Raw genomic sequence first — 11,955 nt, 5'->3', positions numbered from 1 at the left:
GACCCCAGCTGACTTCCTGCCCTTTGGGCAGGGGGCTGGACTCGATGATCTCCCGAGGTCCCTTCCAGCCCTAATGTCTATGAAATCGATGATTCTATGACAGGGAGTGCCCAGGAAGAGGATTGATGACACCTTTGGGAATTGGACCAGCTTGGGAGCAGGTACTCTCTCCTGGGAGGGGTACAAGGCTTGTACAGGTGAACAAGGGAGGGAGGGGGATACATGCAGATGGATATCTATATTGCGAGAAAAGGCATGGGGGTGTGGATAGAGGGAGGCAGGGAAGGAGGGCAGGTACATATGGGAGTCAGCACATGGATCAGAGCACTTTGTTGCCAGCTCCTGGGGAACAGGGCCCATCTAGCTAGTGTCTTTCTAACCAACTAACATGGGGGAAATCACCAGTGTCCCCAGCCACCAGCACCTCCCATACCTGCCTCGGGGTTCCAGAGATGCAGCCCCATGCATACCCCACTGCTGCCCCCCATGCAGGGCCCTCTGGGAGCTGGCAGAGGGGAAAATGCCAGGTGGGGTGGTGCTCACATGGCTGCGATCTTGACAAACTTCTTGAGCAGGTGGGCGCGCTTGCCCAGGGTTTCACAGAGCAGGATCTCAGTGGCTACCCAGTGCTGTACCTCACTGCAGCGTTGCAGCATCAGCTCCAGATTGGCTGTCTCCCGCCGTCCCCGTTCCCCATGGAAGACATAGTCCACAAACTCCAGCTGCGCACAAAGGGGACAGAGACATGGTCAGCATCCGCTGCAGTAGGGCACCTGCCCCTACTTCCACAGCCCTCTCCCCAATGCCAAAGCCCAGCCCTGACCCCGTCCCACTCCACCCATTTATGGAGCACGTCAGGTGGGGAAGAATCTATGCATCCCTAGATCATTTCATCAGCCCTCATGGCTGCCATGGACTGGGCCTTTTCAGCTGGAGGCCCGAAGGCATCTCCCACCAAGCTGGATCTAAACCTCTCAAGAGATGAGGGAGCTATCCCTGCCCCATGAGCTGCTCCCCCAAGCCAGCCACTCTTGCTAGATTCTAACCAGAACACATCTGGATCCAGCCTCACACCATGGGTACTCAGTTTTTCACTGTAAGGAGAAAAGCCTGTTCATACTCCAACTTTTTTCTCTCTCATGCGGTTTATAGAGGATGGAGGTATCCACGCATGCCCTGTTTCTCCTTTCCGCTCAATACAAGGATCCCACAAGGAAGTTGTTTGCTCTCAAAGAAAAACCCAGGCACCTGCCCCAGCTCCACCAACATACCTCCACCTGCCTAGAAGCCATTAGCAACTCCACAGCACATGGATCTCTTGGCTGGGGAGAATCACGAAAGCCTCACTTAGGTCTGTACCCTCCCGCCTTTTAAGGTGGAGGCCTGTCAAACTCATGGCACACATAGGCCAATGAGCCCTGCCTGGGCAAGAAGAAGGTAGTGCCAGCAACCGGAGCAGGGAGGCTGCCTAACTTTGTGGACTGCCCTCACCTCATGGATGCAACGGAAGAGCTCCCAGTGAAAGGCTGTCAGATGGTTGGCAATGTCTTCAGACTCCACACGGTGGATCTCCGTGTCTCCTGGCGACACCTGGATCTCCTCCGGTAGTGGGACCTATGGGAAGAAACTGCCATGAGGCCATGACCTGCAGGCAGTCACCCTGTCTGCCCAGCATCCCCCCACCCTTGCTACGCAATGACATGTCGGCAGCGGGGTCAGGCACCTAAAGGCTGTTGAATCTGTAGCCCACTGTGCTCAGGGTGTGGCTGAAGACAAGGGCTTTTCTCTCCCCTTCACAGTGAACTAGAACCAGGATGAAACAGGAGGTGCAAAGAAGGCAGAGCTGCTCAACAGCTACTTGGCCTCAGTCTTTGCAAAAAACTTTAGCTGTCTGGTTGCAACTTATAAGGATTATTTAGATAAGGAGTGGAGGTGGGAGGACTGCAGGGGGGGAGGGGGACCACATGCCAAGGGCTGAGAGACTGAGAGGCTGTCAGAAAGCTTTGGATGGGTCTGTATGAATTCAAGTCAGAAGAGTCTGATGATGAACTTCACCCCAGGGTACTAAAGGAACTGGCTGAGAAGATTTTTAAGACCTTGGAAATATTTATGAAGTTGTGGGAGAATGATGGAGTAATAAAGAACTGGAAAAGGCCATTATAATATCCCTTTTTAAAAAAAGGCAAAAAGGAGCACCAAGGAAATTATGATCAGGTCAGCCTCACCTCAATACCTGGGAAGTTACTGGAGCATATCATAAGGAAGTCCATCTTCAAATATCAGGAGAAGGAAAGGCTGATCAGAAGAAGCCAGCATGAATTTACTAAGGACAAACCATGCCAAACAAACCTGATCTCAATCTTCAACAAAATAACTAGTTGGGTGGATGAACGTAATGCAGTGGATATATTGCATCTGGATTTCAGTAAAGCCTTAGACAAAGTCCTACATGACCTCTTCTCATAAACAAATTGGAGAAACATAGACTAGATAAAACTATTATAAGGTGGACAGACAACTGGCTTAATATCTGCAAGCAAAGAGTAATTATAAACGGATCCATGTCACAGATTTCCCATGGAGTCTCACAGGGGTCTGTCCTGGGCCCAGTGCTGTCCAATGTGTTTATTAAGGATTTGGATGGTGGCATAGAAAGCTTCTTGTGCAAGTTTGCAGACAACACAAAACTGGGAAGAATTTTGAACACACTGGAGGAAAGGAGCACAATTCAGAAGGGTCTTGATAGATTGGAAAACTGGGCTAGAGCCAAGAGGATGAAATTCAATGCTGAAAAATTCAAGGTGCAACACCTCAGGACGAATAATCAGAAACACAAATACAAGGGTGGCATCTGGCTGGATGGCAGCACTACAGAGAAGTCTTGGTGGGTCGCAGACGCAACATGAGTCTCAGTGTGATACAGCTGCACAAAAGATGAATATGGTTCTGGCCTATATCAATAGCAGAATCAAGTGCAAGACATGGGAGGTGATAGTACCTCTTTACTGGGTACTGTTTAGGCCTCATCTAGAGTACTGTGTGCAGTTTTGGGCTTCATATTTTTTAAATGATGTGGAGAAGTTAGGGAGATAAGATAAGGGCAGGTGATAAGAATGATAAGGGGCTTGGAAAGCCAGCCACATGAGGAGAGGTTGAAAAAAAATAGGTATGTTCAGTTTGAGGAAAAGGTGATTAAGAGAGGACATGAAAGCAGTCTTCAAATAACTGAAGAGCTGCCATAAAGAAGCAGGAGAGCACGTTTTCCATTGCTGTAGAGAGCAAAGGACCAATGGCTTGAGGCTACAGCAGAGTAGGTTTACATTGGCTATCAGGAAAAACCATCATCATGGTTAGACAGCGAGGGCAGTGGAACAGATTGCCTAGGGAAGTTGTAGAATCTGTCACTGGAGGTGTTCAAGAAGAGGCTGGATAAACACTGGTCAGGAATGATCTAGGCATATCTATGCCTGGAGGGCTCTTACAGGTGGACTGCTGGGAGATAATGAGAAGAGTTCTGCCACCTAAAGCAAATGGATATTGCTCAAAACCAGGAGAACAAAGCAGATCTTCACACCTGGCTTATGAAAGATTAAAGGTGCTGGGGATAAATTAGTGTAGGGGATACAGAAAGGGAAGTTCTGACTGTCCAGTCAGAGGGTGTGATAGGGGAAGTTGTGCTTGCTGTCCCCAAATTACAAAGCAGAATGGCGTGTTTGTTTTTCTTCCCCCAAGGTTCTGGCTGTTGCTGGTTCCCACCTGGGGCCAGGAAGGACTTTTTTCCCTTTCTGTGTGATATTGGTATCTCAGGTTTTTTCTGCCTTCCCCAGAAGGTTCCAACCAAGGCTGGGGACTTAAATTGGGGTGTACCAATACTCCTGCTGGGACTGAAATCCAGAAGTTCCCGACTAGAAGGTCTTGCCCCTCTGTTTGGGGTCAGACCAATTACCATATTTGTGATCAGGAAAGAATTTCACCCCATGATCAGGTGGCTATGGATGGTGGGGATTTCGCCTTCCTCTGTAGTGAGGGCATGGTCTTCTTCCTTGGACTCTCAAATATATTTTAACAACTCATGCAGCTGCAGGACACTGACTAGATTCATCTCCCTGTACCTGTGGCAGGTTAGGGTGCTTTTGGTGTCTTTGGGCAATATGCCTTGTCATTGTGTGACAGAGTTTGTCTAGTTTTAGGACTAAGGTAGACAAGGACTTGCTTGGGATGGTTTAGATGGGGATGATCCTGCCTTGAGCAGGAGGCTGAATTAGATGTCCTCTGAAGGTCCCTTCCAGCCCTACAATTCTGTGATTTTAACACCCAGCCCCCAGAGCTGGCAGGAACCCCTGTGTGGGTAGGAGGAAGACAGGATAGATGGGGGTAAGCAGGCGATGCTGCTCTTCTGCCTGCCCATCAAGGAGGACAACCCTGGCCTGTCCCAGACAAGTGTTTGCTGGAAGAGGAGCACTAGGAAGGAAAATCAGGAGGATTTGGGCAGCCAGTGCCCCCAGCCCCATGGGGACAGAGTTTTCAGGGTGGTGCCCAGCTGAGGCTGTCCCATGTGGCCAGGTCCCAGATAGGGGAAGTGGCTGCCAGTCTAGTGGCTGGAGGGAGTCGTAGATATGCTGGGAGGGTAGGACTAGGATTCAGAGAGACCTCGACAAATCAAACGATTGAGCCAAAAGAAATCTCATGAGGTTCAACAAGGACAAGTGCAAAGTCCTGCACTTAGGACAGAACAATCCCCTGCACCGGTACAGACTTGGGACCAACTGGCTAAGCAACAGCTCTGCAGAAAAGACCTGGGGCTTACAGTGGACAATAAACTGGATATGAGTCAGCAGTGTGCCCTTGTTGCCAAGAAGGCTAACAGCATACTGGGCTGCACCGGTAGGCGTGTTCCCAGCAGATCGAGGAAAGTAATTATTCCCCTATATTCAGATGTGGTCTCATCAGTGCAGGAGTACTGTGTCCAGTTTTGGGCCTCCCACTATAGAAAAGATGTGGACAAGTTGAAGTGAGTCTAACAGTGGGCAACAAAAATGGTTCAGGGGCTGAGGCACATGACTTTTGAGAAGAGGCTGAGGGAACTGGGGTTATTTAGTCTGCAGAAGAGAAGACTGCTGGGGGATTTGATAACAGCTTTTAACTATCCAAAGGGTAGTTCCAAAGAGGATGGAGACAGACTATTCTCAGTGGTGACAGAACAAGGAGCAGTGGTCTCAAGTTGCAGCAAAAAAGGTTTAGGTTGGATACTAGGCAAAACTCTCTAGGAGTGTGGTGAAGCACTGGAATGGGTTACCTAGAGGGGTGGTAGAATCTCCACCCTTGGTGGTTTTTAAGGCCCAGCTCAATAAATCCCTGGCTAGAATGACCTAGTTGGGACTGGTCCTGCTTTGAACTAGATGCCATCCTGAGGTCCCTTCCAACTCTCATTTTCTCTGATTCTATGATGTTGATCAGGCTGGCCCCCCAAGGAGCACCCTGAACAAGGGGATGAAGCAGGGTTCTCACCAGAGACTCAAAGGTTTCTTTAGTGCAGGCAAAGAGGTGACTGTTGATGCCCAGGGTGGTGAAGACACACTCCTCACTAGGCTGCAGCATGGCTTTCTCTGGGGTAAAAAGGCAAAAAAGGGGTTACATTCACTCTTGCAGCAAGGCACTGGCTCCAGTTCAGCCTCCCAGCTTGCTGCCCCCCACCTCCACCAGCTGGATGGGGAGGGGAAGCTCTATAACCAGGAGCCCAAGCACTCCATGGCCTACCTGCCCACGGGCAGGCCAGCCAATTTATGCAACTCTCCCCTCCCCTCTGGGATACACCCAGCTCCCTGCACCCTGCCAGCCCCAGAAGGGCATCAGCCACCCTTGGCCTCAGTTCAGGTTTCCAGAGTAACTAGGCAGACCCTGGACAGGATGTTCCCCTGGCTGGGTCTGCACTGAGGGGGACAGACAGGCAAGAGCCATGATGCCTAGAAGCCTTCAGGTAGGTGCCCACAGGGACTACCCCACCTGCCCACAATGCTCAAACAGCAGCTGGTTCCCCAGCCCCAGCCCCAGGCAGCCCCTGCACACGTTCCCATCCAGTGCCTACCTCTTGCCAACGAACCTGCATGCCCTGGGGTAGTAGCTGTCTGGCACCGAGAGAACAATGCAGAGCACCCAGGCTCTTGCAAGTTCCCTTGGTCCTGGGACTCCAGACCACGAGTCCACAGCTACAACAGTTAGGCTGGTTTGGGCATTCAGGCAGAGTTGCTGTGCTAGCACCTCCTTGAAATGCCTGAATGTCACCCTCCCCAACCCCAGCAGGATCTGTGAGCTGCCCTGGACACCTCAGGTGTAAACCAGCCCTGGGGATACCCAAGGCCAATGCACATGTGGTCCCCGTACTCCCTGCCTCCAACACCTCACCCACCTCCAGAGGATGCCACAGCTACCAGGATCAGGGCTTCCTCACGGGTGCTCTGCTCCTCTGAGTACTGGAGCTTTTCCGTCACCGAGGACAGGATGTCCTGAACTGAGGCAGACAGGCGGCTCCGGATGGTAACGTAGGAGTGGTCAGGCATGTACACCCGGCAGAAGACTGCAAGGAGAAGAGGGGGCCTGAGCAGGGCTGGGGATAGTAGAATCCCAGCCCCAAGCCCACTGGCCCAGCAAGGCCTTTGTCCAAGGTGTGCGTGTACAAGGCAGAGAGTTTGCAAGGTCCTACCCTGGGCATGGGAACAGAGGGAATGGGCTAAATGGAGAAGGGCCTTGAACTGTGTAGGAGTTGTTTGCGGGGGGGGGACCATTGCATTTGCTGGATGTGGGGCTGGGAGACAGAGGAACACAGGGTGCCCCATGCCAGGGTGGGGCTGAAAGCTGCCTCATTCATTCATCACCACCCCTCCAAGGGTGGCAAAGTGACCCAGCCCCCAAGTCACCCCTGTCCCAGACTCAATGCTGATGTCCCCTCTGAGTCCAAGGGGAAACTGAAGCACAGAGCAGGAAGGACCTAGCAGCCGGGGGGGGGCAGGGCATCCCTGCACCCCAGAATGAAGGCAGGCCTGTGTGTCACGCTCCCATCTGCTCAGCTGGCAGCTTGCCCAGCACCCTGGGCCTGCGCCCAGCTGTGCATGGAAATCAGCACAATGGCAACATGCACGGGTGGCAGAGACATCCCTCCATGGACACCAGCCACCCTCCATCAGGGAACAGGAGTTGTGTGCTTGCACCTGTTGCCAAGAAGGGGACAAAGCCCAGAAGTCCTGCCTTGTTTCCCTCTGCATCTTAGGGAGCAGGGGGACCCAAACTCAGGTTCCACCCTGTGCTACTCAATACCACCCATTGGTAAAATGCCGCCCCCATCCCTTCCTCATCCCACGCTCACTCTCATCAGAGCCCCGAAAGGCCACCCGGGTCTGGAGGCAGGAGTCGATGCGACGAAAGTGCCTGAATAGCGGCTTCACCTGCTTGTTTGGGGGCTGTGTCTCCTCCGTCACCCTGCAACCAAGGGGACAGGGGATTAAGGAAACAGGTGGAGCTGGGAGGAGCACAGGGCTCTGCTGGGGAAGGGCCTGGAGGGCACCTTCAGCCTGGGTGTGGGCAATATCCTTGTAGGGGGTGCCTCCAGAGGTGGGAGATGAAGCCCTCAGGGCGGGGGCGGGGGGTGTCTCATGAAGCCCCTTAGCCTGTGTCATTTTAGTTGCAATCTAGGGCAGCCCAACAGTAAACCCTTGGTCTGTCAGAGCCCATTCAGAGCCTTTGGCAGGGATGGCTCTGCAGCACCTGAGGCAGGAGGGTGACCCTGTCCTGGCAGCCAGCAGATCCCCTCCTGCATGACCCAAGGCCAGATGCAGCCTCCTGCAGGTGAGATACGTGGCACCCAGCACAACCAGCCAGATCCCTAGCTGGGTATGGCCCTTGAATAATGCTGGCTCAGGTTCCGTTAGCCCCAGAGAGGCCACACGTCACTCACTTGAGCTCCACCGTCTCCACCAGCTGGTGCAATTTCAGGATCTCATCTTCCAGCTCATGGTAGAGGGAGGCGTCTTTCATGATCAGTAGGTAAAGATCCTGGGGGGGGGACAAATGCATGGTGGCTCAGGGCTGCCTGGCCAGCCAGCCCCCATTGCTTCCACCTCTGCCCTGGCCTGTGACTACTCCAAGTCAGGGTGGGGGAATGACACCACCATCCAGATCTGCACTGGGGTAATGGACACCCCTGCTCAGTGCTGTGATTACGGGGGATGTTGTCCAAGCACATCAGAAGCCCCATATTCATGCTGGGGGATAAAGGGGATTGGCAGAAGTGCCCAATGCTCTTGTCACAACGGGAAAATGTCCCAGAGATGGTGGTCTGGGGGAGAGAAGGAGGGGAGTCCCCACAGGCCAGGGCCCCGGGCACAGCAGTGAGGAGCTGGAAAAGGAAATCCATTTGGAAGAATCAGGCCACACTGTCAGCTAGAGGGAAGTCAGTGAGAACCTGCAAAAGGCAATGGAGCAGTGTCTCAAGTGAAGCTGACTAGCCTGGCTGAGCCTCTACACTCCCACCCCCATGTGCACATCCCCATGCACTGACAGACACACACACACACAAATATACATAACCCCAGGCATGGACGCACCTGTGTACACACCCCCATGCACAGACACACACACAAACACCCCATGTATACACCCCCATGTCTGCAGTCACAGAGCCACGCACATATGCCTATGCACATTTGCATGAACACCCACATGTACACACACCTATGTGAGCACATTCACATGTACACATGCACCTCTGCACTGAGCAAAAAGCAGGGATGAAGCATATGCTCTGCCCTCCCCATCTCCAGCTTAACTCCAGTGCAAGTCAGACACAGGCCCAGGCTGATCAGGGCTGCAGGCCCCACCTCCATCCCAAAGGTGAGTCTGGGGGAGCAATGCAAGCACCCTCCCCTGTCCCCTACACACCTTGATGACCTTGCCAGCGCTCTCATCCTCCTGCAGGATGCCCTTGAACGTCTCCAGGAAATGGAGGAGGACGGTCAGGACAGCCTGTTTCCTCGGGAGCACCTCACCCTCTTCCCAGCAGGGTGCAGGGCTCCCTGATGCCATCAGGAAGGTGAGCACCAGGTTAAGGGAAAGCAGATGCAGGAACGAGGGTTGCAGGAGGTCACGGGGATCTGACAACATCCCAAAGGCAAATGGGAAACGGGCATCCAGGTCTTCCCAGCCGGTGCAGAGAGGGTAGCTCCATGATGATGGGATGACCCCAGGGCTCAATGCCCAGCTTGGCCATAGGACAAATTGTCCCGATTCCCATTCCCTGCTGCTTTCTTGGCCTACCTAACTGGGGATTTCCATGGGACAGGATGCACTCCCTACAGTGCTACGGGAGCCTGCCCCACACTGAAGCACCACTGTCCTCTGGAAGGGAACAACATTACCTTCAACTAAGATCCTCCTCCATTCTACTCCCTCCTTATCACCTCTGCTGGGGGTAGTTAGTGCCAGGAGAGGGTGTGAGGCTATAAGCGAGAAGCACTGTGGGGCATGAAGCACTAGTATCTATCTGCTCAAGGAGCAGGGGACATTTCTCAAGTCAGGAAACATTTGGTTGTTGTTGGCTGCAGGTAGCAAAGTCCACCCTGGGTTATCAGAGTTGTGCCCCTGCCCTGTGCCAGGCCCTGAGATGGGGTGTGTTCCTCTGTGGCATGCCTGTGCTCCCTAGTAGGGCTCAGTCCTGATCATGTTGGGATGTACTGTGCAGCCTGGGCCCAGCTGGACTGGCCCACTCCAAGCCCAGAGGGGGCCCTGCCTTCCTACTGCATTGTATTCAACTTTTCTTCCTGCTAGGAGCAAGCAGCTGCTGACAGCCCAGGGCCTGGACAGAGCCCCCTGGTAACAACCTAGTGTGCACAGAGCAGCCCCACCCTAACAGAGCAGTGCTCCTAGCTTGCCCTCAGCTAAAGCCCACAGGCTCACTCTGGATCTATCAGCATGCAGAGCATAGTGCCCAGCTGAAGACCCTACAATAACAAACCAGCATCTATCAGCACATCCATGAGGCAAATAAGATGGGCATTACAGTATTCCAGGTGTTAGGGTTATCTACAGCACCAGGGAAAGGGCAGGGAAACACATGGCCATGCAAAGGTACATGAGGGACAGGATCCAGGTCTCCAGTGTGCAAGGCAACATGGCATCTTTGGGGTAAAAGCAGAGACCCAAGATGGGGTGGGAGTCCTATTTCTAGAGGACTGATTACAAGGCTGATCAGAAACACCTTTGCCCCCACCCTGTCACCCAACCATTGCCAGGCCCCCGGCATCAACCCCAAAGGATATTAGTGGTGCAGCTGCTGCAGGAATCGGTCGGTGGGCTGGAAGAGCGAGTGAGTGAGGATGATGTCATCCAGCAGCACCTCTAGGAGAGAGACGGAGGGGGGGGGTGTCAGGTCAGGCTGGTGGCACAGGGGGTGATGAGGGGGGCAGGCACTCACTGCCTGGAGCGGCCTGGCTGCCCCGACCTGTTCGGTGCACAGAGTGACTCGCGCGAGGGCACATGCCACTGAGCACCCAAACATAGCAATTATCTCATGAGTCAGGGAGAATGAACGGTGCCGCCCCCGTCCCCGCCAACTGCTATGGACTGGGGACATGCGCACACATGCGTGTACACACAAGGTGTGTGCAGAGGCTCTGCCTGCCACATTCCTGTGCCTGAGTTATTGACTTGCAGATCTCAAGCAGTACCATGGGGCAGAGCTGTTCATCTGGGCGCACCCTGGCCCTGGGGCTTAGCTCTTGCTGACCAGCGCTGGTGGGGCTGGGGGAAGCACCCCCTCCACCCCCCACTTTGCTAAAGCCCATCTCCAAGCACTCCCTGATGTGATCCCCACCCCAGGGAAGGTGAAGCAGGGTACAGCAGGGAAGGTCTTGCAGCCACAGAAGGAATCCAGGAGTCCTGGCTTGGTGGCAGCAGCTCCCATCTGCAGCAGGAGAACCTGGAGGGCAGTGGGTACACCCCCAGTACACCTATGCCTCCACTCCCCACCTACAGGCCTCCAACCCATCCCAGAGGGTTCACTCTGGCAGGTACCCAGCCTTCGGATAATAGCTGCAGACAGCAGGAAGCATCAGTGACACCTCCCAAGCACGTTCCAGCCTGAGGAATGCCGGGACTCATGTCCCCTGCCTGGTGTTTATAGGGCATGCAGAGCGGACTCTGCTTCCTGACACAGCGGGGCCTGACCCTCACCCTGCATACCTGCCTTCCCCCTCGCTCCCTCCTGCTCTGCTGCAGGGCTGATCCAGACACTTCTCTATGGAGGGTGGAAGTAGTTGATGCCAGATGTGCCCTCCTCCCCTGCCCCCAGCCGCAGCCATGCCTCAGCCACATCTGGATCCAAGCATCACCCAGGGATCCCTGCAGATTAGGGGCCACTCCTGCAGCACCCCAGCTTCCGGTAAACTTCACTGACCCCTATTCCTATATAGAAACACCTAAAGCTCTTGGTGGACACTGCTTACCCCACTCCAGCATTTGTCCATCCCTTCCTTGCATTGAAATGCAGCCACCTCTGGGGTGGAACACAACCTCTGTTTAAGCCTTCATGCTTATAAGACATCCTGTGGACTGTGGCAGGCACTCCACCCAGGCAGCATGGAGGTGGGGGTTGCCTCAGTGGGGAGCGTTGGGGTGGGGGCGGGATCCTCAGGTTCCTGTCAAGATTAGCCAAGTCCTTTCTCTCAAAGGCGAATCCCGTTGGCTTTGCCTCAGTGTCTGCAACTATAATCCCTGCTTGTGCTCCCAGCAGCAGCAGCGCCAGACATCAAAAGCTAGCAGGACAGGAGCGTGGATGTCTGCCAGACAGGCACAGAGCCTGAGCAGGGTAGCGACTTCAAAGAGGGGCAAGTGGAAGGTAGGGGACTGGGAGAGACAATTCTACACCTCTGTAATTAGTGACAGACATGGATACATTTACCCATGTGA

At 53.9% G+C, this 11,955-nt stretch overlaps 1 protein-coding gene across 2 annotated transcripts in view; it reads right to left on the bottom strand.

The window, feature by feature from the left end:
- Positions 1 to 11,571, bottom strand: part of RAPGEFL1 (Rap guanine nucleotide exchange factor like 1) — a 24,506-nt gene extending 12,935 nt beyond the window's left edge. Inside the window, exons 1-8 of one of the 2 annotated variants that reach the window (XM_019550341.1) lie at positions 10,308 to 11,571; positions 8,932 to 9,082; positions 7,949 to 8,046; positions 7,361 to 7,473; positions 6,407 to 6,574; positions 5,509 to 5,606; positions 1,492 to 1,614; positions 544 to 722 (exon numbers count right to left, since the gene is read on the bottom strand). In XM_019550341.1, the coding sequence (XP_019405886.1) occupies positions 544 to 722; positions 1,492 to 1,614; positions 5,509 to 5,606; positions 6,407 to 6,574; positions 7,361 to 7,473; positions 7,949 to 8,046; positions 8,932 to 9,082; positions 10,308 to 10,621 (1,244 nt within the window). In that variant the 5' untranslated portion in view covers positions 10,622 to 11,571. Of the gene's footprint in view, positions 1 to 543; positions 723 to 1,491; positions 1,615 to 5,508; positions 5,607 to 6,406; positions 6,575 to 7,360; positions 7,474 to 7,948; positions 8,047 to 8,931 lie in introns of both variants that reach the window. The other variant, XM_019550340.1, reaches the window with a different exon arrangement.
- Between the last annotated feature and the right edge of the window lie 384 nt (positions 11,572 to 11,955).

This window comes from Crocodylus porosus, unplaced genomic scaffold, assembly GCF_001723895.1.
Source record: "Crocodylus porosus isolate Cpor-Errol unplaced genomic scaffold, CroPor_comp1, whole genome shotgun sequence".
NCBI classification, from domain to species: domain Eukaryota; kingdom Metazoa; phylum Chordata; order Crocodylia; family Crocodylidae; genus Crocodylus; species Crocodylus porosus.
Note: the sequence above shows the minus strand (reverse complement) of the source record. Positions and strands in the feature narration are given on the sequence as shown.